The 27213-nt window shown below is 50.2% G+C and overlaps 1 protein-coding gene across 1 annotated transcript in view; it reads right to left on the bottom strand.

Moving 5' to 3' along the window:
- Positions 1-27213, bottom strand: part of SLC9A6 (solute carrier family 9 member A6) — an 85744-nt gene that overhangs the window by 18625 nt on the left and 39906 nt on the right. Inside the window, 8 exon segments of the mRNA XM_075323742.1 lie at positions 2343-2373; positions 4418-4571; positions 4864-4975; positions 14112-14225; positions 15476-15564; positions 26633-26738; positions 26887-27005; positions 27008-27027. Of these exon segments, the coding sequence (XP_075179857.1) occupies positions 2343-2373; positions 4418-4571; positions 4864-4975; positions 14112-14225; positions 15476-15564; positions 26633-26738; positions 26887-27005; positions 27008-27027 (745 nt within the window).

The following is a 27213-nucleotide window of genomic DNA, read 5'->3' as shown; positions in this document are numbered from 1 at the left end:
ATTGACCTGCCTCTGCCACCACTGACCCACCATCACCACCATTGACCCGCCACCGCCATCAGTGACCCGCCGCTGTCAGCACAACCTCTGCCTCCTGTGACCCCGTTCCACCACCGCTGCCACCCCCCTCCGGTAAGACAATACCGGAGTGAGTATAAGACGGACCCCTTTTTTTTTTTACCTTTTTTTATCTCTAAATTTGGGGTGCGTCTTATAAAACGAAAAATACGGTATAGATATATATTATATATATATGGTTTAAGCTTTGGATTTCTCTATTGAAATTTGTGGACATTTTTGGGATTCTTTCTGACATGTCCCCTCTTCTCACAGACAGAGCGGTCTTTCTACAGCTGTTCGCAGACTTTTCCTGGAGTCTGGATATATACAAACATAGAAGATTGTAATCCCTATCAGATTACGGCTCTTTTCTTCTCCCATGTTATTTGATCATAAAGGAACATGGGGGCTCAGTGTCTGTCAATGAGGACAGCCGCCTACACAAGCACTGGAGGGTGCGGGATTTCGTCTGTTTGCATTGCTGCGGCATTACATCACTAATGACCCCCATGTTTTACATTAACTTTCTATGTCTCGCTGTCACATTCCTGCACTTTGGCACCTTGTTACAAAAATTATAGGGAACTTTTTTTTTTATAGAGATACTATAGGGAATTTCAGTAGCTGGATACCATAAACACCTCTCTTGTGTTGTATTGTGTTCGGCCATATTTGCTTTTGAGAAAGACTTCTGGCAAAACCTCCCACCCCCCACCCCCCCAAAACATTAACCAAAACCTCTCAGGATTACTGAGACCTAGCTTTGAGGCAATATAGGTGCAGGAGATGCATTACTGTGATTCTGAGCTTAAGGCCCCCATACACATTACGCTAAACCTGCAGATTTTGCAAAACTGTACAATCATATTATATTTATGGTATTTATGGTGACCATGCAACATCATCTGTTGGTGGCGGAGAGGATGGGGCATATTGAGTAATTATGCCCAATCCTTTTGTGAGTGAGCTGTACTTTACGGACTTTAGTAGTAAATATGATATAGTAGGCATCGCTTCATTCTGTCTGTCAAAATGAAAACTGATACCGAATGAATATTCCCCATAAGAAACGTTCCATTAAAAAGGTTATTCCCAAGTTTACATGGGATCTCAAAAACAGGGCACTGGAACCCAGCCGTGCGGAGTCCCATCAGAATACAGAGGGGGAGTACAAGCTTGACCTCTCTGGTCCATTCATTGTCTATAGGACTGCCAGAACTAAGGGATCGCTGTACTCTGCTATCCCTCATAGACAATGAATGGAGTGGAGGTCAAGCATGTAAACATCTGGGGTTTTGCACAATCTGAATTCTTGAGCCCAAATATCAGGATCAGTGAGAGTCTCAGTGGTTGGACCCCAATGAATGAGGGATAACTTGCAGTTTTGGAATAAACCTATAGACAGTGCGCTCACTAAAAAAATGGACAAGGTGGCGGAGGAGTATAATACAAATCTGCCTGACTACTTCAGTCAAAATCAGAGATACTAGGAACTTCACCCCCCCCCCTTTAACCATTTGTGGCTTTGACCTTGATATAAAGTGGGGCTTCTTTCACAATAGTGACGTTGAGCTGAAAAGAGAGCGCAATGTGTCCTAGCCGGGTATGCAAAAAAAACCATCATGTTCTGTTATGTGCTCACCTTGTTGAGTCTACGCGTTTCAAAGCCTCCGACTTCTTCATCAGGACTATAAAACAGATATCTGTTAAAAGTCCAGATGAAGTCTGAGACTTCGAAACGCGTAGACTGCATAAACGCCATATTTAAAACCACATGATTTTCCATCGACAGCAGAGCAGATCAATAGACGCGTTTGTTAGGCACAGCAGGTCTCTTGTTAGGCGCCGAGGGTCTCCTGCTCCTCGGACGCCTTCTGATAGTTCCATTTCCCTTCAGAAAGAGTCCCCTGTCCAGCCCAGACACCGTTCTAGGCGCCTGCTCATGAGGTTGGCAGGGTGTTCTGGAACTCTCGGGCTAAGTCCTAATAATGCTCTACTGCGCTGGTGCGGACTAGAGTTGTTCTGCCAGGTTCTAAGTCCCGAAAGTACTCTATTGCGCATGCGCCAGCGCAATGCTCTGTATCTGCGCCTAAGTGCGGCATTCCCGCTACTGACTATGCACGTGACGTCTAACCATCTCGGCAGCCTCCCTGTAACAGCGTTTCCCTTTGGACTTACATTAGTGATGTTATCACATGTCATAGTAAAAAAAAAAATAATGTTCCCATCAGAGGGGCCCACTCAAAACAATGGAAAAGTAGTAATATAAAAATTATATTTACCACTTGGTCGAGGTCTGCATCCACATCCACCCTGGAAATGAGAGTAATGCAAGGTACAATGAGTGAGATCAGCACACAGTAATATCTGACACATTATAGGCAGGAGTAAGAAATGTCTGCCCTGCTCTACAGTCTTTATCAGGATCCTGGCCGGCTTCTCTACAGTTCTTTATCAGGAACCTGGCAGGGTCCTCTACAGTTCTTTATCAGGAACCTGGCCCGGTCCTCTACAGTTCTTTATCAGGATCCTGGCCGGCTTCTCTACAGTTCTTTATCAGGAACCTGGCCGGGTCCTCTACAGTTCTTTATCAGGAACCTGGCCGGGTCCTCTACAGTTCTTTATCAGGATCCTGGCCGGCTTCTCTACAGTTCTTTATCAGGAACCTGGCCGGGTCCTCTACAGTTCTTTATCAGGATCCTGGCCGGCTTCTCTACAGTTCTTTATCAGGATCCTGGCCGGGTCCTCTACAGTTCTTTATCAGGAACCTGGCCGGGTCCTCTACAGTTCTTTATCAGGAACCTGGCCGGGTCCTCTACAGTTCTTTATCAGGATCCTGGCTGGCTTCTCTAGTCTGTAAAGTCTTTACAGTAAAGTATATGGAGCAGCACACAGATGGGGTCTGCAGGCTGATGTTTGGGACCCCTTTATAGAGGAGACAGGGGGACTTCATTTCTCTCTGCTGCAGATGCAGCTGAATAGTAATAATTTGCAAATAAAGGAGTGACACCTAGTGGTCAATATGAAAAAAGCAGGTAGATAAAAGGCTAATTGCGATCTAGAAAATAAATGTATAATAACAGCATTGCATTTAGGTAACTATTATTAATTAATATTATTTTCTCAAAGAAAATGTAACGCTCGCTGCCAGAGATGGTGCTGCAGCAAGCAAAAGTGTACCTACTGGCCTACAGGGGAACCTCCTTTAGTGAGGTAGAGACCAGGACTGTGGCAGCTGACCCCCAAGGCAGGGATGACACCGGTGCAGGCAGGCTGAGCCTCTAGTGTGGACAGGGAGTATCAGGGTAGTTTGAGGCAGACAGCACAGGCAGTACGGACAGGCAGAGTCACTAGCAAGGCACATGGCATGGCCAGGACGGACTTGCCATTTTTATTTCCACCTATCCACCGTGTACTTTGCTGAATACTTATTAGTTATGATTTCAATTTTCAGTATTTTCAAATAAATTATGTTTTGTATATTCTCTGTTTGCAATCGTCCTATAGGAACTTGTGGTTATGAGTAGTGTTGAGCGGACCCGAATCCGCACGGTTCGAGTGCCCGATCCGAGTCCGACCAGTACCCGGGATTCGGGGTGCACGATCCGGATCCTTTTTTTTTTCTCTCTCCCTCTCTCCGCTCCGGAACTGAGGATTACCAGATGACGGCACCGATAACAGTTGATTGGCAGGAGTGCCAGGTGTGGGATCCCAGACAATCAGAAGCTGTTTGGCAGGAGTGCCAGGTGTGGGACCCCAGACAATCAGAAGCTGTTTGGCAGGAGTGCCAGGTGTGGGATCCCAGCCAATCAGAAGCTGATCGTCAGGAGTGCCAGGTGTGGGATCCCAGCCAATCAGAAGCTGATCGTCAGGAGTGCCAGGTGTGGGACCCCAGACAATCAGAAGCTGATCGTCAGGAGTGCCAGGTGTGGGATCCCAGACAATCAGAAGCTGATCGTCAGGAGTGCCAGGTGTGGGACCCCAGACAATCAGAAGCTGATCGGCAGGAGTGCCAGGTGTGGGATCCCAGCCAATCAGAAGCTGATCGGCAGGAGTGCCAGGTGTGGGACCCCAACCAGAGATTGATAACTATGGATAGGGAGAAAGCAAATAGCTGCAGTAATTTAAGCCTCTACAGCCAGTCTGTCCCATATCTTAATGATTTATGAATGTGCTGTCCATGCACACATCATTCCAATAAAGGACATTCTTGGGGGACAGGAGACTTGAATTACTGCAACCCCTTACTTTCTACCTGCTCAAGTGAGGCTTATCAAGGCGACTATCTTGTTAAAGCTTTAAGTCAAAAGGCCAAGAAGTATAGAAAGTTTTGTTGAAAGAAATTACAGATCCATACCTGATATGTAAACATGACAGCATTGGAGTGGTGCCTCCCCCAAATACCCACACAGTGAAAAACACTATTAGGAGGGTGGTGGTGAACATCATCTGTCTGGCATAGGTGGCAGTGTCTCGAATAGCCAGGGCAAAAGCCATTGCTCCACGTAAACCTGACAAAAGGGATAAAAAGAAAACAAAAATGTAATTAACTTTAGTGTTAATGAAATCCACAATGGAAAATGTTGAAATCTGCAGCTTAAACTGACATTGGATTGAAATCTGCAGCACCACTCAAAATTGTGGATGAGATTTTATAAAATGTCATCCCTTCTACTGCCACTGTAATTCGCCAAGGGTTTCTGTCTGGATAACTGTTGCACGTACCCATCGGGTGCACATACCATAGCAGAGCGTCACACTTTAAGGTGTCCTTGCAACCTCTGGTCTAGTGGCCGGTCATACCTGCAAACATCATCATGTGTTGGAAGTTAGGACTGATCTTGTGTCTTCGCCCCAGGTTCAGTAAAAAGGAAAGTGGATAAATATTAGCAGCTCTTCCAATGAAGATGGCAATCTGTATGGTAGACATTAAGGAAACTGGAGCTGGAGTCTAAAAATTATTAAAGTGTTGCTTTGGTCATAAAGAAGGGAATTTTGTTACTTACCGTAAATTCCTTTTCTTCTAGCTCCTATTGGGAGACCCAGACGATTGGGTGTATAGCACTGCCTCCGGAGGCCACACAAAGCAATTACACTAAAAAGTGTAAGGCCCCTCCCCTTCTGGCTATACACCCCCAGTGGGATCACTGGCTCACCAGTTTTAGTGCAAAAGCAAGAAGGAGGAAAGCCAATAACTGGTTTAAACAAATTCACTCCGAAGTAACGTCGGAGAACTGAAAACCATTCAACATGAACAACATGTGTACCCGAAAAACAACCAAAAATCCCGAAGGACAACAGGGCGGGTGCTGGGTCTCCCAATAGGAGCTAGAAGAAAAGGAATTTACGGTAAGTAACAAAATTCCCTTCTTCTTCGGCGCTCCATTGGGAGACCCAGACGATTGGGACGTCCAAAAGCTGTCCCTGGGTGGGTAAAGAAATACCTCATGTTAGAGCTGCAAAGACAGCCCTCCCCTACGGGGAGGCAACTGCCGCCTGCAGGACTCTTCTACCTAGGCTGGCGTCCGCCGAAGCATAGGTATGCACCTGATAATGTTTGGTGAAAGTGTGCAGACTCGACCAGGTAGCTGCCTGGCACACCTGTTGAGCCGTAGCCTGGTGTCGTAATGCCCAGGACGCACCCACGGCTCTGGTAGAATGGGCCTTCAGCCCTGATGGAACCGGAAGCCCAGCAGAACGGTAGGCTTCAAGAATTGGTTCTTTGATCCATCGAGCCAGGGTGGCCTTGGAAGCCTGTGACCCTTTGCGCTTACCAGCGACAAGGACAAAGAGTGCATCCGAGCGGCGCAGGGGCGCCGTGCGGGAAATGTAGATTCTGAGTGCTCTCACCAGATCCAACAAATGTAGATCCTTTTCATACCGATGAACTGCATGCGGATAAAAGGAAGGCAAGGAGATATCCTGATTAAGATGAAAAGAGGATACCACCTTAGGGAGAAACTCCTGAATGGGGCGCAGCACTACCTTGTCCTGGTGGAACACCAGGAAAGGAGCCTTGGATGACAGCGCTGCTAGTTCGGACACTCTCCGAAGAGACGTGACCGCTACCAGAAAGGCCACTTTCTGTGAGAGTCGAGAAAGTGACACATCCCTCAGAGGCTCGAAGGGCGGCTTCTGGAGAGCAACAAGGACCTTGTTTAGATCCCACGGATCTAACGGCCGCCTGTACGGAGGTACGATATGACAAACCCCCAGCAGGAACGTGCGCACCTGAGAAAGTCGTGCTAGACGCTTCTGAAAAAACACGGATAGTGCCGAGACTTGCCCTTTAAGGGAGCCGAGCGACAAGCCCTTTTCCAACCCAGATTGCAGGAAGGAAAGAAAGACAGGTAACGCGAATGGCCAGGGAGATACTCCTTGTGCAGAGCACCAGGATAAGAAAATCTTCCACGTTCTGTGGTAGATCTTAGCAGAAGTGGACTTCCTAGCCTGTCTCATGGTGGCCACGACCCCTTGGGATAATCCTGAAGACGCTAGGATCCAGGACTCAATGGCCACACAGTCAGGTTCAGGGCCGCAGAATTCCGATGGAAAAACGGCCCTTGGGACAGTAAGTCTGGACGGTCTGGTAGTGCCCACGGTTGGCCGACCGTGAGATGCCACAGATCCGGGTACCACGACCTCCTCGGCCAGTCTGGGGCGACGAGTATGACGCGGCCGCAATCGGATCTGATCTTGCGTAACACTCTGGGCAACAGTGCCAGAGGTGGAAACACATAAGGGAGCCGGAACTGCGACCAATCTTGCACTAAGGCGTCTGCCGCCAGAGCTCTTTGATCGCGAGACCGCGCTATGAAGGTCGGGACCTTGTTGTTGTGCCGAGACGCCATTAGGTCGACGTCCGGCACCCCCCAGCGGCGGCAGATTTCCTGAAACACGTCCGGGTGAAGGGACCATTCCCCTGCGTCCATGCCCTGGCGACTGAGGAAGTCTGCTTCCCAGTTTTCTACGCCCGGGATGTGGACTGCTGATATGGTGGATGCTCTTTCCTCTACCCACATCAGAATCCGCCTGACTTCCTGGAAGGCTTGCCGACTGCGTGTCCCTCCTTGGTGGTTGATGTATGCCACCGCTGTGGAGTTGTCCGACTGAATTCGGATCTGTTTTCCTTCCAGCCACTGCTGGAAGGCTAATAGGGCAAGATACACTGCCCTGATCTCCAGAACATTGATCTGAAGGGTGGACTCCTGCTGAGTCCACGTCCCTTGAGCCCTGTGGTGGAGAAAAACTGCTCCCCACCCTGACAGACTCGCGTCTGTCGTGACCACTGCCCAGGATGGGGGCAGGAATGATCTTCCCTGCGATAATGAGGTGGGAAGAAGCCACCATAGCAGAGAATCCTTGGCCGTCTGAGAAAGGGAGACTTTCTTGTCTAGGGAAGTTGTCTTCCCGTCCCATTGGCGGAGAATGTCCCATTGAAGTGGACGCAGATGAAACTGCGCGAACGGGACTGCCTCCATTGCCGCCACCATCTTCCCTAGGAAGTGCATGAGGCGCCTTAAGGGGTGCGACTGACCCTGAAGGAGAGACTGCACCCCTGTCTGTAGAGACCGCTGCTTGTCCAGCGGAAGCTTCACTATCGCTGAGAGAGTATGAAACTCCATGCCAAGATACGTTAGTGATTGAGTCGGTGCCAGGTTTGACTTTGAAAAGTTGATGATCCACCCGAAAGTCTGGAGAGTCTCCAGCGCAACATTCAGGCTGTGTTGGCATGCCTCTTGAGAGGGTGCTTTGACAAGTAGATCGTCCAAGTAAGGGATCACCGAGTGTCCCTGAGAATGCAAGACTGCTACCACTGCCGCCATGACCTTGGTGAAAACCCGTGGGGCTGTCGCCAGACCAAATGGCAGAGCTACGAACTGGAGATGGTCGTCTCCTATCACGAAACGTAGAAAACGTTGGTGCTCTGTAGCAATCGGCACGTGGAGATAAGCATCTTTGATGTCTATTGATGCCAGGAAATCTCCTTGAGACATTGAGGCAATGACAGAGCGGAGGGATTCCATCCGGAACCGCCTGGCGTTCACATGCTTGTTGAGCAGCTTTAGGTCCAGAACAGGACGGAACGAGCCGTCCTTTTTTGGAACCACGAAGAGATTGGAGTAAAAACCTTGCCCTTGTTCCTGCAGAGGAACAGGGATCACCACTCCTTCTGCTCTTAGTGAGCACACCGCCTGCAGAAGGGCATTTGCTCGGTCGGGATGTGGGGAGGTTCTGAAGAACCGAGGCGGAGGATGAGAACTGAATTCTATCCTGTACCCGTGAGACAAAATGTCTGCTACCCACCGGTCTTTGACCTGTGGCAGCCAAATGTCGCAAAAGTGGGAGAGCCTGCCACCGACCGAGGATGCGGAGGGATGAGGCCGAAAGTCATGAGGCAGCCGCCTTGGAAGCGGTTCCTCCGGTTGTTTTCTTGGGGCGTGAATGAGCCCGCCAGGAATCTGAGCTCCTTTGCTCCTTCTGAGTCCCTTTGGACGAGGAGAATTGGGTCTTGCTGGAGCCTCGAAAGGACCGAAACCTCGACTGCCACTTCCTCTGTTGAGGTTTGCTCGATCTGGGCTGGGGTAAGGAGGAGTCCTTACCCTTGGACTGTTTAATGATCTCAGCCAATTGCTCACCAAACAGTCTGTCTCCAGATAGTGGCAAGCTGGTTAAACATTTCTTGGAAGCAGAATCTGCTTTCCATTCCTTTAACCACAAGGCTCTGCGCAAAACCACAGAGTTGGCAGACGCCATTGAGGTACGGCTCGTAGAGTCCAAGACAGCGTTGATAGCGTAAGTCGCAAACGCAGACATTTGCGAGGTTAGGGACGCTACTCGCGGCACTGCTGGACGTATGATAGAGTCCACCTGTGCCAGGCCAGCTGAAATAGCTTGGAGTGCCCACACGGCCGCGAATGCTGGAGCAAACGACGCGCCGATAGCTTCATAGACAGACTTTAACCAAAGGTCCATCTGTCTGTCATTGGCATCTTTAAGTGAAGCCCCATCTTCCACTGCAACTATGGATCTAGCCGCAAGCCTGGAGATTGGGGGGTCCACCTTTGGACACTGGGTCCAGCGTTTGACCACGTCAGGGGGAAAGGGATAACGTGTATCCTTAAGACGTTTGGAGAAACGCTTATCTGGATAAGCATGATGTTTCTGGACTGATTCTCTGAAGTCAGAGTGGTCCAGAAAAGTACTCAATTTACGCTTAGGATACCGGAAATGGAACTTCTCCTGCTGTGCAGCTGCCTCCTCTGCTGAAGGGGCTGGGGGAGAAATATCCAACAGACTATTGATGGCCGCTATAAGGTCATTTACCATAGCGTCACCATCAGGGGTATCTAGATTGAGAGCGGTGTCAGGATTAGATTCCTGATCACCCACCTCTGTCTCCTCATACAGAGCCTCGTCTCGCTGAGACCCTGACCAGTGTGATGATGGCGAGGGTCTTTCCCAGCGAGCCCGCTTAGGCTGCCTGGGACTGTCATCCGAGTCAGAGTCCTCAGCCTGTGATGCCTGGGACCCCCTTGAAGTACGGATTAGTTCCAACTGAGGGGGACCGGGGAGCATAGACACAGCAGTGTCCATGGTCTGAGAAACTGGCCTGGATTGCAAGGTTTCCAGGATTTTTGTCATAGTCACAGACATCTTATCAGCAAAAACTGCAAATTCTGTCCCCGTCACCGGGGCAGGGTTCACAGGCGTCTCTGCCTGGGCCACTACTACCATAGACTCTGGCTGCCGAAGTGGCACAGGGATTGAACATTGCACACAATGGGGGTCATTGGAACCTGCCGGTAGATTAGCCCCACATGCGGCACAAGCAGTGCGTACCGCCTGTGCCTTGGCACCCTTGCGTTTTGCGGATGACATGTTGTTGTCTCCTCAGAGCAATGAGGGTATAAGCCAAGAAGCGACTGTACAGTGCAATATAAATATATATGGTACAGGGAAAAACTGCACCAAATAACACTGTGGCACTAGTGGGGCCAGCACTTATGTGCAGCTTACCGCCCGCATAAACGCGGGTGTGTGGTCGCCAGAGTCCCTTGTCTGAGTCCCCCAGAGCCTGTGTCCGTTCTCCAGCCAGACTGCATGCAGGATTGGCTGCCGGCGTCCTGTGGAGAGGGGCGGGCCCTGGGCGTGTTGAGACCAAGAGCGGGAAACTTGCGTCCCCACTGTGCCCAGTGAGAGGGCTGGAGCATGTAAATAAGGCTCCAGCCCTCGGCGCTGGCTATAGAACAGCGTCTCTCCCTTTCCCTGATTGACAGGGTGGGGGCGGGAACGAAGCAGAGCTAGGCCGCAAAAGCCGGGGACTAGATTTATGAGCGCTGCCGCCGTAAAAGCGCGGGCAGCGCGAGTCCCCGGCGCACTACAAGTCCCAGCGGCGCCGCCGCTCCCGGAGCGGCCGGCGCGGTAGTTCCCAAGATATAAAATCACTCAGCTAAGCTGCAGTGACTCTAACCCAAGCGCGCAGCGCTAGTGCCCCCGGCGCACTAGCACACCCGGCAAGCCTGGAGTGTGCGTGGCCTGTCTGTGCGGGGACACAGAGTACCTGAACGTTGCAGGGCCTTGTCCCTGACTGTACTCAGCTCCTCCAGCAGGGTCTCTGGGTCTGTGGATGGAGCTCGGCCTCAGGGTTTGGGGGCCGGTAAGATCCCACTTCCACAGAGCCCCTCAGGGGGATGGGGAAGGAAAGCAGCATGTGGGCTCCAGCCTCCGTACCCGCAATGGGTACCTCAACCTTACAAACCGCCAGTGGGGTGAGAAGGGAGCATGCTGGGGGCCCTATATGGGCCCTCTTTTCTTCCATCCGATAGAGTCAGCAGCTACTGCTGACTAAACAGTGGAGCTATGCGTGGATGTCTGACCTCCTTCGCACAAAGCAGAAAACTGGTGAGCCAGTGATCCCACTGGGGGTGTATAGCCAGAAGGGGAGGGGCCTTACACTTTTTAGTGTAATTGCTTTGTGTGGCCTCCGGAGGCAGTGCTATACACCCAATCGTCTGGGTCTCCCAATGGAGCGCCGAAGAAAATTATAAGAAATACACTTTTTATAGAAAACAACACTTAAAGGGGTTGTCCACTATTTTTACATTGATGGCCTATCTTTAAGATAGGTCATCAATGTCTGAATGACTGGCACCTGCGCCGATCAACTGTGGTCAGTTCCAGAGCTACCCAGTCTTCTGATAGCGGCCGGGGCCAGGTAATGTACATCGGCCTCTTCTTGATCTGAATGGGAGGCAGGTGTGCAGTACCCGGCTGCTATCAGAAGTCAGGGCAGCTCCGTAACACAGCATTTCTATCTGCAGCCCCCGGGACAGAAAAAAGCTGATCAGAGGGAGTGTGGGGTGTCGGACCTCGGCCGATCAGACATTAATGACCTATTCTAAGGATAGACCATTAATGTAAAAGTAGTGGTAGCCTCTTTAAAGGGAACCTGTCACCAGATTTGGGGCCTATAAGCTGCGGCAACCACCAGTGGGCTCTTATATACAGCATTCTAACATTCTGTATATAAGAGTCCAGGCCGGTGTGCAGAACGTAAAAATCACTTTATAATACTCACCTAAGGGGTAGTGCGGTGCAGACTGGTCGGATGGGTGTCTCCGTTCTCCGGTAACGGCGCCTCCTCATTCAGCCATCTTTGTCCTCCTTCTGAAGCCGGGATGCATGATGCATCCTACGTCATACACACTCGCCGGCATTGAGGTCCTGCGCAGACGCACTTTGATCTGCCCTGAGTAGGGCAGATTAAAGTATTGTAGTGCGCCTGCGCGGGACCTCAATGCCGGCAAACCTTTCAACGTAGCAGAAATCTGCAAACCGGTGATTGGAAACAACCCACAACTCAAAAACCTCTAAGGACAAAAACTCTTTGGAAGTAATTAACCTTTCTAAAACACATTTTGACAGGCTCATTTCTATCTATCTATGAGGCTCAGCTTTTCACTTACTAATAATTTCAAATACTTCACAGCCTTGAAAGAGTTACACGTTTTCTCCTGTGAAACTGCTACTTAGAAAACTACAGAACAGATGTCCAGTATGGGGTTAGACAGCGAAGCAGAGAGGGAGGCTCTTGAGGCCCTTAGGCTATGTGCACACGCTGCGTTTTTGTGCATTTTTGGCCGCTAAAAACACACTTGTGGTAAAAAAAACGCGGCAAAAAACGCATGTGTTTTTACCGCGATTTGGTGCGTTTTTGGCTGCGTTTTTGATCTTTGCATTTTTCTGCGTTTTTCCAATGCATTGCATGAGGGGAAAGCGCAGAAAAACGCAGGGAAGAATTGACATGTCCATTTTTTTTTTTTAAGCTCAAAAATGCAGCTTAAAGAAAAGTTGTCTGCAAACCGCAAAAATGAAAACTCATAGACTTTGTTGGGGAAGTAAAGTCATGCAGTTTTGAGGCCAAAAACGTACCCGAAAAACGCACTGTGCGCACATAGCCTTAATGAAGTTCTGAGAGAACAAGTATCTGATACTCAAGGTATGTTTCCAAGGTCCATCATGCCCAGATCATCAATGTTCCCCCTTTGTCACCTTGTTCCTCTATTGAAATTTTTACTGAATTAGTAACAGAGGATTTTAAGAAAATTTCAACTAGAAGATATGACAACCTCAACTAATGACCAGAAGGTGGCACTAGAGGAGTGACTATCTCTTAGAGATGTTGTCGTTAAAGCTGTTGACAAGGGGGCAAACACTGTGATCTGGCCATGTCATGCTCATGAGAAAGAGGCCTTCGCCAACTAAGAGATAAGAACACTAATGTTAGACTGGACTCTAGTCCTCTGCTTTCCTGACTCACCTGACGGCTGTTATGCATAAGACTTTTGAAGACGGCATTATTAATAAGAAAGTTATAGATCGCCTCTTGGTTCCCTTTCCTAAAGATACCAACTTTCTATTTGTTACCCAAGATCCACAATGATCCAGTGCATATGTATTACAATAAATACTGTTTTAGTTGCACACAAACTCCCCTCTTCCTCCTTTTGTTCCCATCAATCAGCAGGGGTCACTTCAAAATGAAAAGTCCCCTCTGTCTATTCATACCCCTTGATTGTACATCACGACTGTGTATAACAATATTGGAAGGACCCCAACTATACACCCAAGAGCTACCTTCAGCATAAAAAGGAAAAGGGATGTCACGGTTCCGCTGTGCAGGGCATTGTGCACACAGGTGATGCTCTGCCGCACCTTCCTGAAATTCTGAGCAGACAGTGACATGTTTACTTTGTGCAGACCATCATGCATTGTAGATGCTCTGCTGTGTTTCTTTGAGCACTAGCTGACAGGTTGTTTGACAGCACAGGTATCCGAGGCGCTTTCTCAGGTGTTCCACCTTCCTGGTAATTGCTCTGTTTCATTACTGAGCATGCTCTCCCAAAACCTCGCCGGTCGTACTCTCTGGTTCTGCAGTTGTGCTCTTGGCTTATGTTTGTACTTGTGTTTTGATCTAAGTTTCTTGACCCTGGACCGTTCTTTGACTCCTCTCTGCCCACTCCCTGTTCTTGTCATTACCTCCTGGCTTCTGACCTCGGACCGTTACCTGACCACATCTCTGTCTGCTCCCTGAATCTAATACATACTCTACTGGAATTCTGACCCTCGGCCTGTGACTTGACTGTGCTTCAGTATACTCCTTGTGTCCTCCTGTTTCCTGACCTCGGCTTGTCTGACTAACCTTCCATCTATACTATCCGTAAGTAGTGACTAGCATCACAAGGGAGTCCTGTAAGCGATGACTGGCTTACACAGAGCCCTGATCTCAACATTATAGAGGCTGTCGGGGATTGCATGAAGACAGAAGGATTTGTACAAGCCTCATACATAGAAGATCTGCGGTTAGTTGTCCAAGATGTTTGGCATAATCTCACTGCCAAGATCCTTTAATACCTGCGTTCCAGTGTACCTAAAAGAATTGAAGAACGCAATTGATTTTTTGGAAGCAATGTGTTACTTTACAGCATTTTTTTCAAACCCGCTTGAAAACTATTGCACAGCACTGTATATATTTAAAGAAAGGATACAAAAGCCCCCAGTATAAATGTGGGATTGAAGACGTGATTCTGGAACGTGAATAGCGTCAGACCCATGTAGGAGAAGATGAAGTTTTCTGCCAAGAAATTCAAAAGCTCAAACAGCTGAAAGAAGAAACAAGAGAAAGATTAGCGGGGAATAAAAATACCATTTTCCTTGTGTAAGCCTTAGGGGTACTTCTCATATAGCGAGATCGCTGCGGAGTCACAGGTTTTGTGACGTACCAGTGACCTCATTAGCGATCTCGCTGTGTGTGACACTAAGCAGCGACCTGGCCCCTGCTGTGAGATCGCTGCTCGTTACACACTGTCCTGGTTCATTTTTTGCTCGTTGGTCTCCCGTTGTGCAGCACACATCAGCGTGTTTGACGGCGGGAGACCAACGAGCACCGACTGTGTAAGCAGCGTACGCTGGTAACCAAGGTAAATATTGGGTAACTAAGCAAAGCGCTTTGCTTGGTTACCCGATATTTACCTTGTTTACCAGCGTACACCGATTAGCGCTGGCTCCCTGCACACATAACCGGGGTACACATCGGGTTACTAAGCAAAGCGCTTTGCTTGGTTACCCGATATTTACCCTGGTTACCAGCGTACACGCTTACAGGCTTACAGCGCTGGCTCCCTGCACACGTAACCAAGGTAAATATCGGGTAACTAAGCAATGCGCTTTGCTTAGTAACACGATGTGTACCTTGGTTACCAAGCGCAGGGTGGCTGGTGAGATCTGCCTGATTGACAGCTCACCAGCGACCATGTTGCGACGTACCAGCGATCCTGACCAGGTCAAATCGTGGATGGAATCGCTGGTACGTCGTTTAGTGAGATGGTACCCTTAGCTGAAACATTCAGAATGAATGTAGCAGGCCAATGATGGTTCAGGAGATGTTGGATTAGTGCTGCAATCTTATCAAAGTGCACCTGTCCTAAATCCAGCCTGAAGATAAGGTAGATGGCAGATCTCAATCTATTGCCAATAGAACTGACCGAAAGCCCCAATGTCTATCGTTAGATGACTGGGACTATGGGACTTTATGAGATGAGAGCTCCATGTCCAAATTGTGTCCACATCTTTCATGTGCGTGAACCCCATAACGTTATAAATCAGTGGTCGATTTTGCACACCATGATAAAAATCCAGTTAAATCGTAAGAGCCGAGAATACATGCGAGCTCTAACCACCATAGCACGACTGAGGCCATGATCCCGGGGGTGAGAGACTAGGTGCAGAAAGGACTCTTCCATTTGTTACAAAATTGAACTGCATTGTCCTGACTCTGGAGGTCACGATACTGAAGATTTATTATTAAACATGTAAGTTCTACATAACATGGAGTTATAAAATAATGGGTTACCTGCTTTGTGCGGATTTGGGACTCCGTTGACAGATTATTGTAGGTGTAATGTGCCTGAGTAATGCCGCAAAACAGCACTGCAACAACCCCTGCAATAAAGCACATCATATATTAAGCACAAAGCATTAATCATTAAAAGGGAAAGCCACCAGAATTTTGCCACCTAATCTGAGAGCAGCATAACATGCAGAGATCTTGATTCCAGCGATGTGTCACTTACTGGGCTGCTTAGTGTAGTTTTGATAAAATCACTGATTAATCAGCAGGAGATTATCATTACAGGACTACTTAGCCTCCTGCCAGATAGTCCAGCATATTCATGAGCTCTGTATAACTGCTAGATCTGCAGCAGAGAAAACAGTGATTTTATCAAAATGATAGCAAACAGCTCAGTAAGTGACACATCGCTGCAATCAGGGCTTCCGCCCCTACATTATGCTGCTCTCAGATGGGGGAACAAAGAAGGGAATTTTGTTTACTTACCGTAAATTCCTTTTCTTCTAGCTCCAATTGGGAGACCCAGACAATTGGGTGTATAGGCTATGCCTCCGGAGGCCGCACAAAGTATTACACTAAAAGTGTAAAGCCCCTCCCCTTCTGCCTATACACCCCCCGTGCTCCCACGGGCTCCTCAGTTTTGGTGCAAAAGCAAGAAGGAGGAAAAAAAATTATAAACTGGTTTAAAGTAAATTCAATCCGAAGGAATATCGGAGAACTGAAACCATTCAACATGAACAACATGTGTACACAAAAAACCAGGGGCGGGTGCTGGGTCTCCCAATTGGAGCTAGAAGAAAAGGAATTTACGGTAAGTAAACAAAATTCCCTTCTTCTTTGTCGCTCCATTGGGAGACCCAGACAATTGGGACGTCCAAAAGCAGTCCCTGGGTGGGTAAATAATACCTCATAATAGAGCCGTAACGGCTCCGTCCTACAGGTGGGCAACCGCCGCCTGAAGGACTCGCCTACCTAGGCTGGCATCTGCCGAAGCATAGGTATGCACCTGATAGTGTTTCGTGAAAGTGTGCAGGCTCGACCAGGTAGCCGCCTGACACACCTGCTGAGCCGTAGCCTGGTGCCTCAAAGCCCAGGACGCACCCACGGCTCTGGTAGAATGGGCCTTCAGCCCTGAGGGAACCGGAAGCCCAGCAGAACGGTAAGCTTCGAGAATTGGTTCCTTGATCCACCGAGCCAGGGTTGATTTGGAAGCCTGTGACCCTTTACGCTGGCCAGCGACAAGGACAAAGAGCGCATCCGAGCGGCGCAGGGGCGCCGTACGAGAAATGTAGAGTCTGAGTGCTCTCACCAGATCTAACAAGTGCAAATCCTTTTCACATTGGTGAACTGGATGAGGACAAAAAGAGGGTAAGGAGATATCCTGATTGAGATGAAAGGGGGATACCACCTTAGGGAGAAATTCCGGAACCGGACGCAGAACCACCTTGTCCTGGTGAAACACCAGGAAGGGGGCTTTGCATGACAGAGCTGCGAGCTCAGACACTCTCCGAAGTGAAGTGACTGCTACTAGGAAAACCACTTTCTGCGAAAGGCGTGAGAGAGAGATATCCCTCATTGGCTCGAACGGTGGTTTCTGAAGAACCATCAGCACTCTGTTCAGATCCCAGGGTTCCAACGGACGTTTGTAAGGAGGAACGATGTGACAAACCCCCTGCAGGAACGTGCGTACCTGTGGAAATCTGGCCAGGCGCTTCTGAAAAAACACAGAGAGCGCAGAGACTTGTCCCTTAAGGGAGCCGAGTGACAAACCCTTTTCCAATCCCGACTGAAGAAAGGACAGGAAAGTGGGCAAGGCAAATGGCCAGGGAGAAAAACCCCTAGCAGAGCACCATGACAGGAATATTTTCCACGTCCTGTGGTAGATCCTGGCGGACGTTGGTTTCCTAGCCTGTCTCATAGTGGCAATGACTTCCTGGGATAATCCTGAAGACGCTAAGATCCAGGATTCAATGGCCACACAGTCAGGTTGAGGGCCGCAGAATTCAGATGGAAAAACGGCCCTTGAGACAGCAAGTCTGGTCGGTCTGGTAGTGGCCACGGTTGGCCGACCGTGAGATGCCACAGATCCGGGTACCACGACCTCCTCGGCCAGTCTGGGGCGACGAGGATGGCGTGGCGGCAGTCGGCCCTGATCTTGCGTAACACTCTGGGCAACAGTGCCAGCGGAGGAAACACATAAGGGAGTTGAAACTGCGACCAATTTTGAACTAAGGCGTCTGCCGCCAGAGCTCTGTGATCGTGAGAACGTGCCATGAATGCCGTGACCTTGTTGTTGTGCCGGGACGCCATTAGGTCGACGTCCGGCATCCCCCAGCGGCAACAGATCTCCTGAAATACGTCCGGGTGAAGAGACCATTCCCCTGCGTCCATGCCCTGGCGACTGAGAAAATCTGCTTCCCAGTTTTCCACGCCTGGGATGTGAACTGCGGAGATGGTGGATGCCGTGGCTTCCACCCACATCAAAATCCGCCGGACTTCCTGGAAGGCTTGCCGACTGCGTGTTCCTCCTTGGTGGTTGATGTAAGCCACCGCTGTGGAGTTGTCCGACTGAATTCGGATCTGCTTGCCTTCCAGCCACTGCTGGAACGCTTTCAGGGCAAGATACACTGCCCTGATCTCCAGAACATTGATCTGAAGTGAGGACTCTTGCTGGGTCCACGTACCCTGAGCCCTGTGGTGGAGAAAGACTGCTCCCCACCCTGACAGACTCGCGTCCGTCGTGACCACCGCCCAGGATGGGGGTAGGAAGGATTTCCCCTTCGATAATGAAGTGGGAAGGAGCCACCACCGAAGGGAAGCTTTGGTTGCCTGAGAGAGGGAGACGTTCCTGTCGAGGGACGTCGGCTTCCTGTCCCATTTGCGTAGGATGTCCCATTGAAGAGGACGCAGGTGAAACTGCGCGAAAGGAACTGCCTCCATTGCTGCTACCATCTTCCCCAGGAAGTGCATGAGGCGCCTCAAGGGGTGTGACTGACCTTGAAGGAGAGATTGCACCCCCGTCTGTAGTGAACGCTGCTTGTTCAGCGGAAGCTTCACTATCGCTGAGAGGGTATGAAACTCCATGCCAAGATACGTCAGCGATTGGGCTGGTGTCAGATTTGACTTTGGAAAATTGATGATCCACCCGAAACTCTGGAGAGTCTCCAGAGTAGCGGTGAGGCTGTGCTGGCATGCCTCTTGAGAGGGAGCCTTGACCAGCAGATCGTCTAAGTACGGGATCACCGAGTGACCATGAGAGTGGAGGACCGCGACTACTGTAGCCATGACCTTGGTGAAAACCCGTGGGGCTGTCGCCAGGCCGAACGGCAGTGCCACGAACTGAAGGTGTTCGTCTCCTATGGCGAAGCGCAGAAAACGCTGATGCTCTGGCGCAATCGGAACGTGGAGATAAGCATCTTTGATATCGATCGATGCAAGGAAATCTCCTTGAGACATTGAGGCGATGACGGAGCGGAGGGATTCCATCCGGAACCGCCTGGTCTTTACGTGCTTGTTGAGCAGTTTTAGGTCCAGGACAGGACGGAAAGACCCGTCCTTCTTTGGAACCACAAACAGGTTGGAGTAAAAACCGTGACCCTGTTGCTGAGGAGGAACAGGGACCACCACTCCTTCTGCCTTCAGAGTGCCCAGCGCCTGCCGAAGAGCATCGGCTCGCTCGGGAGGCGGAGATGTCCTGAAGAAACGAGTCGGAGGATGAGAGCTGAACTCTATCCTGTAACCGTGAGACAGAATGTCTCTCACCCAACGGTCTTTTACCTGTGGCAGCCAGGTGTCGCAAAAGCGGGAGAGCCTGCCACCGACCGAGGATGCGGTGTGAAGTGGCCGTAAGTCATGAGGAAGCCGCCTTGGTAGCGGCACCTCCGGCGGACTTTTTAGGGCGTGACTTAGACCGCCATGAATCGGAGTTCCTCTGATCCTTCTGAGGCCTTTTGGACGAGGAGAATTGGGACTTGCCCGCACCCCGAAAGGACCGAAACCTCGACTGTCCCTTCCTGTGCTGGGGTAAGTTTGGTTTGGCCTGGGGTAAGGATGTTTCCTTTCCCTTGGATTGCTTGATGATTTCATCCAATCTCTCACCAAACAAACGGTCGCCAGAAAACGGCAAACCGGTTAAGCACTTTTTGGAAGCTGAATCCGCTTTCCATTCCCGTAGCCACAAGGCCCTGCGTATTGCCACCGAATTGTCGGCTGCAACCGCTGTACGGCTCGCAGAGTCCAGGACAGCATTAATAGCGTAGGACGCAAATGCCGACGTTTGAGCTGTTATGGAAGCTACTTGCGGCGCAGACGTACGTGTGAGTGCGTCAATTTGCGCTTGACCCGCTGAGATAGCTTGGAGTGCCCATACGGCTGCGAATGCTGGAGCAAAAGACGCGCCGATAGCTTCATAGATGGATTTCAACCAGAGCTCCATCTGTCTGTCAGTGGCATCCTTGAGTGAAGCCCCATCTTCAACTGCAACTATGGATCTAGCCGCCAGTCTGGAGATTGGAGGATCCACCTTGGGACACTGAGTCCAGCCCTTGACCACGTCAGGGGGGAAGGGATAACGTGTATCTTTAAGGCGCTTAGAAAAACGCTTATCTGGACAAGCCCGGAGTTTCTGGACTGCGTCTCTGAAGTCAGAGTGGTCCAGAAACATACTCGTTGTACGCTTGGGGAACCTGAAACGGAATTTCTCCTGCTGAGAAGCTGACTCCTCTACTGGAGGAGCTGAGGGAGAAATATCCAACATTTGATTTATGGACGCGATAAGATCATTCACTATAGCGTCCCCATCAGGAGTATCAAGGTTGAGAGCAGCCTCAGGATCAGAATCCTGATCAGCTACCTCCGCTTCACCATACAGAGAGTCCTCCCGCTGAGACCCTGAACAATGTGATGATGTCGAGGGATTTTCCCAGCGAGCTCGCTTAGGCGGTCTGGGACTGCGGTCCGTGTCAGAGACCTCACCCTGGGATCTATGAGACACCCCGGGAGGACATGGTTGTACCAACTGAGGGGAACCAGGGGGCAATGATTCTACAGTGCCCATGGTCTGAGATACCGGTCTGGACTGCAAAGCTTCTAGTATCTTAGCCATAGTCTCAGAAAGCCTTTCAGTAAAAACTGTAAACTCCGTCCCTGTCACCTGGACAGTGTTAGCAGGTGGTTCCCCCTGGGCCACCCTTAGCAGAGGCTCCGGCTGAGTAAGTGCCACAGGGGCCGAGCAGTGCACACAATGAGGGTCAGTGGAACCTGCCGGTAGTGAAGCCGTACATGCGGCGCAGGCAGCATAGTAAGCCTGTGTTTTGGCACCCCTGCTTCTTGTGGGCGCCATGCTGTTTTCTCCCCTTAGCAACCTAGGCGGGTATATAGCCAAAGAGCAACCTTGCAGTACACAGTGTAAAGTATAGCATATAATCATATCATCTATAAGTACACTGCTGCACAAGTGGGGCCAGCACCTGAGGTGCTGCTTACCGGCCGCTCAAAGCGGTTGTGTGGCCACCAGAATCCCTGCCTGGGTCTCCCAGAGCTTGTCTCCCCTCTCCAGCGTCAGAAGAGCCGACAGGAATGGCTGCCGGCGTCCTGAGGAGAGGAGGGGGCCGTGGGCGTGCCCTAAAAAGTGCGGGAAACTGGTGCCCCACTGTGCACAGTGAGGGGGGAGGAGTATGCAAAGCCTGCTCCAGCCCTCAGTGCTGCCGTCCTGTGCAGCGTCCCGCCCTTCCCCTGACTGGCAGGTCTGGGGGCGGGAAGAGAATGAGACTAGGCCGCAGAAGCCGGGGACTATAGTTATAAGCGCGGCCGCCGTATAAGCGCGGTCGGCGCGGATGTCCCCGGCGCACTAACAGTCCCAGCCGCGCCGCATGTATAACAATGGTAGCGGCGGTCAGCGCGGTAGTCCCCAATACACTACACACCCAGCCACGCTGCAGCGTGTGATGGCACAAGTGCGGTCAGCGCCGCGGTCCCCGGCGCACTAACACACCCAGCAATGCTGGAGTGTTTCTGTGCGCGGTCCCCACGGGGACACAGAGTACCTCAAAGTAGCAGGGCCATGTCCCTGACGATACTCGGCTCCTTATCCAGCAGAATCCCCAGGGCCTGTGGATGGAGCACAGTCTCAGTGCCTGGAGACTGATAGGATCCCACTTCACCCAGAGCCCTAAGGGGGATGGGGAAGGAAAACAGCATGTGGGCTCCAGCCTCCGTACCCGCAATGGATACCTCAACCTTAACAACACCGCCGACAAGAGTGGGGTGAGAAGGGAGCATGCTGGGGGCCCTGTTATGGGCCCTCTTTTCTTCCATCCGACATAGTCAGCAGCTGCTGCTGACTAAGCTGTGGAGCTATGCGTGCATGTCTGCCTCCTTCGCACAAAGCATAAAAACTGAGGAGCCCGTGGGAGCACGGGGGGTGTATAGGCAGAAGGGGAGGGGCTTTACACTTTTAGTGTAATACTTTGTGCGGCCTCCGGAGGCATAGCCTATACACCCAATTGTCTGGGTCTCCCAATGGAGCGACAAAGAAAACCTGGTGACAGATTCCCTTTAATACACCGCTATATTTATCTTATGTTCTCCACAGTTTGAAATAATATATTTGTGAGAATTACCTCTGATACTGCTTTTTTTCACAGAAATCAAACTGAACGCTCAGAAGTTAACTAGTTAATTGCTGTAAAATATCTTCTAATAAATGAGTGGGTAACCGAAGGCCCCATACACATTAGATAAAAGTTTTACCAACCTTACTGATATTACCAGGCCATCTAATGTGTATGGGAGCGTGCCAACAGATGTCAGAAAACATAAGAATTAGGGACAGAATGGTGCCTCAGTGGTCAGCACTGTGCGGTGGCCTCAGTGGTCAGCACTGTGCGGTGGCCTCAGTGGTCAGCACTGTGCGGTGGCCTCAGTGGTCAGCACTGTGCGGTGGCCTCAGTGGTCAGCACTGTGCGGTGGCCTCAGTGGTCAGCACTGTGCGGTGGCCTCAGTGGTCAGCACTGTGCGGTGGCCTCAGTGGTCAGCACTGTGCGGTGGCCTCAGTGGTCAGCACTGTGCGGTGGCCTCAGTGGTCAGCACTGTGCGGTGGCCTCAGTGGTCAGCACTGTGCGGTGGCCTCAGTGGTCAGCACTGTGCGGTGGCCTCAGTGGTCAGCACTGTGCGGTGGCCTCAGTGGTCAGCACTGTGCGGTGGCCTCAGTGGTCAGCACTGTGCGGTGGCCTCAGTGGTCAGCACTGTGCGGTGGCCTCAGTGGTCAGCACTGGACGGTGCCTCAGTGGTTAGCACTGTTGCTTTGCAGCATTGGGGCCCTGGATTCAAATCCCACCAAGAACAACATCTGCAAGGAGTTTATAGATTCTCCAAGTGTTTTCTCTGATTTCTTCCTACTCTAAAGACAGATTGATAGGGAATGTAGATTGTGAGTCTCAATGGGGACAGTGATGTCGTCTGTAAAGCGCTGCAGAATATGATGGTGCTGTATAAACAATACATAATAAATAAATCAGGCGGTTAGAATCCAATTTTTGGCGAGGAGGTAATCCACAGCCGGAGAAGTCTGGAGCAGCGCTCCTAGCGAACACGAGCAATCGGCTGCGCACTCCTGTGCATGGCGGAATTGGAAGAGACCGCTAGCAACAGTTATCTTATGAGCCTGTAACCCCCAAATGCTAATTAAAGACCTTACGGGTATGAAGTGATCTTAGCTACTATAAAAATCATACCTGTAGTAAAGATTCAAGTGGTTTAGTTGGCAGAAGAAGAAAAAAAAAAAAAGATTTTGCATGCAACTGAGGGGGGCTATGGCGCACCTCTTTGTACCCAAGAGCACAGGTCACTGTCACGCAACACAATTTGCATTCGGAGCACTTTATCAACTCTTGATTGACAGGGCTGTCTGATCTCAATCCCTGGCCTTGCACCTCAGCACAGACACTGCAGAGGCTCAGCCATGCTCAGTGTCAGTGTGCGCACTCATGATTGCTCCTGTAAGTGCGTCGTCCAGGGCTATGGGGTACTCAGTCCCGGGCGGTGTATTGCTGGGGAGATGTCACTTTGGTGGCCGTTGCCCGGTTCCGTGTCCTGGGGACGCTTTTTAAAAGGGGAATATTTACAGGGGAGATGAATGTTTATATGTGACGCCACTTGGGTTGCGGCTATGTGGATGGAGCCGCCGCTGCACAATGTTCACTACTGGGGCTGGTGTTGGTGGCAGCCTGGATGTTAGGCCCTCCGCAAGCAGGGCCGGGCTCCAGAGGATAGGGGATGCAGATGGGTGCAGAAAGAAGATTAGGCCACACAAGGGGTTGTAGTGTAACTGGTGCCTTTACTCACAGTCTGTTGCAAACTGGTAACTCGAGGAAGGCTGGTCTTGACCGCTGGTCCCCTTAGTTCCAGGGCCGGTTTAGTGACCTGGTGGCTTTTTTCCCTGCACCTGTCTTTGGTTGGTGGGTCCCCTCCTGGTAGTCTCTTAACGGCAGTCCGTATGATGGTAGCGTGAACCCTGTGGGGTCGGAGTCTCTGGTCCTGTCCCCGGTTCTCCCATTGCTACTGTGCCCCGAACTTCACAGTCAGTGAGGTCCTTGATGGTCCCCTCACTGTGCAGACTTTATTAGGTCAGCCTGGAGGGTTTGCCTTACCTAGGATTCTGTACCCCGTTGGTGCGTGGTTCCGGGAGTACTCCACCATACTCCACTGGCTACCCACACGAATGGGCCCTCATGTCACTGTCACACTCTCGTCAGTGCTTCCACTCGCTCTCTCTTCTGACTCTGACTGTCTGCCCTTCCCACCTGGTCCGTCTAGTGGACTGGATCGACTCCACCTCTAGGTAGCCATCCATTAGGTCCAACCCTAGTCTGACACCAGTCTTTGGGAATTTTGGGGGAAAACAGGGATTTATCTGGAATGTTTTTGTTGTTACCCGGCACTGGTCTTATGGGTCCCTGGGGGTTGGCCCTGTATCATGGTGGGGATGCAGTACCTTGTAGCTCCCTGATGGCTTCAGGGCACTACAAAAGCATTACAATACAGAGCGGGAGCTGCAAATAGTAGCGAACGGAAAGAGTGCACACTGACACTGTGCGAGCACAGCTGCAGTGTCCAGAGCCGCCAATCTGAGATCAGGCAGCGCTTGCTTGAATGCTGTCAATGAAGTTATGACAGTGTTCAGTAAGAAAATTGAGGAGAGGGGGGGGGGTAACAATGCACCGAGAGCTTGACCAGGCAAAGGGTGAACCAAAGCCCCCTTATTTGCATACAAGGCAGGTCCTCTACATACCTGTGTAAGGTTTTTAATCTGCATTTTTGGGGTGACCGAATCCCACAAGGTCCAGTCACACTAAGCAACTTACCAGCGATCCCAACAACGATAGGGATCGCTGGTAAGTTGCTAGGAGATTGCTGGTAAGCTGTCACACTGCGACGCTCCAGCGATCCCACCAGCAACCTGACCTGGCAGGGATCGCTGGAGCGTGGCTACACGAGTTGCTGGTGAGCTCACCAGCAACCAGTGACCAGCCCCCAGTCTCCTAGTTACAGCACACATCAGGTTAATTAACCCGATGTGTGCTGAAGCTAAATGTGCACAGAGCAGGGAGCAGCGCACAATGCTTAGCGCTGGCTCCTTGCTCTCCTAGCTACAGCACACATTGGGTTAATTACCTGATGTGTGCTGCAGCTAAATGTGCACAGAGCAGGGAGCAGCGCACACTGCTTAGCGCTGGCTCCCTGCTCTCCTAGCTACAGCACACATCGGTTAATTGCCTGATGTGTGCTGCAGCTACATGTGCACAGAGCAGGAGCCGGCACTGACAGTGAGAGCGGAGGAGGCTGGTATCAAATGTAAATATCGGGTAACCAAGGACAGGGCTTCTTGGTTACCCGATGTTTACATTGGTTACCAGCCTCAGCAGAAGCCGGCTCCCTGCTCACAGCACATTAGTTGTTGCTGTCTCGCTGTCACACACAGCGATCTGTGCTTCACAGCGGGACAGCAACAACTAAAAAATGGCCCAGGACATTCAGCAACAACCAACGACCTCACAGCAGGGGCCAGGTTGTTGCTGAATGTCACACACAGCAACATCGCTAGCAACGTCACAAAAGTTGTTCGTTACCAGCGATGTTGCTAGCGATGTTGCTTAGTGTGACGGGGGCCTCTTATTGTAGATCAGGAACGGGCAATTTACACTTCGTGCACAATGTGAGGTAGGTTGTAGGTCTGCTGTTCCATACGCAAAAGCCGAATGCCTCCGTATTGTGCTATCTGACATAGTATAGAAAACAAAAGGACCCCACTGTGTGTCCATACAAATATAAGATGAAGGAAAAAAGCATGGTCACTCCGCGCTGCTATGGGTGTCATAACAAGAGACAGGATACATGGGCAGGATCGATTTTTGATTTAGGGTATTATGACGCATTTCAAAGTTTTCTAAACTTTTTTCTTCAGCATAAGACAGATTTACAACATGATACCAGGACACCGGCTTCTAAAGATACTGCGCAATCAAAGGAGACGTGAATGAGGAGCCAAAAACATCACATGTCAAGTCTATGACATGAACTAAAATGTGACTGGTACTGTGGTTAAAAGAAAAGAAAAAAAAATAAAATAAACTTTATATACAATTAAAATAAAAAATAAAAATCGGAGAGAGAAAAAAAGTGAAAGTGTTGATTGAGAAAAGGATATATCAGAAAATATATATATATAGTATGTGCCCACATCAGCCAGCACAGCCCCCACCGCAGCCAGCACAGCTCCCACCGCAGCCAGCACAGTGCCCACATCAGCCAGCACAGCCCCCACCGCAGCGCCTGCAGCATCGCCCTACTCTAGCACCGTCCCTGCCTTCTTTGATCCTGCCCCACCACTGCCCCATCACCTTTTTTATTTCTAAATCTGGGGTGCGTCTTATAATCCAGTGTGTCTTATTAAACAAAAAAATACAGCAGGTGGAAAGGTGAACAGAGCTGTTCGTCATGCCCAAGATACCTGGCATGCTTCAAAATTGCTGGTGTGCTGGGTTTGAACAGTCTTTTTTTTGCAGTCAGAATTCATTTAAGCATATTCAATTAAACAAATCAGATTTCAAGAATCTTGATACTAGTGGATCTACTTATGCAAATCTAAAAGAGCCAACAAACCTGTGTATCCGCATGCTTCGGCAAGAAGGAATGTGCTCCAAGACATCAAGAAAAACAAGCCGGTCTCCAGCAGCTGGAACTCCCGCAGCTTGGTGAACTTTGTGACGTAAGACAGTTAAGGAACATGAAATAATTCACTGAAGATTCCCTAAAGGAAGCAGGTTAGGCTATAAGGAGAATATCTACTGGAGGTTTGCTGCATTTTTTGTTAATGTGAGAGACTCTCATGATGCCAGAGCAGCCCAGAAGGATATCAGTGCGGTCAGTACTCCGGTGGCTGCTCCCATAGCAAACGATCCGCTGAAAACGCCCAAGAACATTCCCACAGACTTTAACATGGCGGTGATGTCAAACGTGTGGCTGTTGTCTCCGCCGGCTGATAGGCAACTATTGACCTGGAAAAGAGACGTGAAGAATTCATTACAATTCCAGATAAATTATCGTATTTTTCGGTTTATAAGACGCACCCAAATTTAGAGGGGAAAATAAGAAAAAAAATATTTTTTAATGTTAAAATGAGGTCCGTATTATAATCCTAGTGCATCTCATCAGGGTGGGAGCGCATCGGGAGGGTCACAGGA

This window comes from Anomaloglossus baeobatrachus, chromosome 9 (genome assembly GCF_048569485.1).
Source record: "Anomaloglossus baeobatrachus isolate aAnoBae1 chromosome 9, aAnoBae1.hap1, whole genome shotgun sequence".
Taxonomy (NCBI): Eukaryota; Metazoa; Chordata; class Amphibia; order Anura; family Aromobatidae; genus Anomaloglossus; species Anomaloglossus baeobatrachus.
The sequence above is the reverse complement of the archived record's forward strand: the minus strand, read 5'-3'. Positions and strand labels throughout refer to the sequence as shown.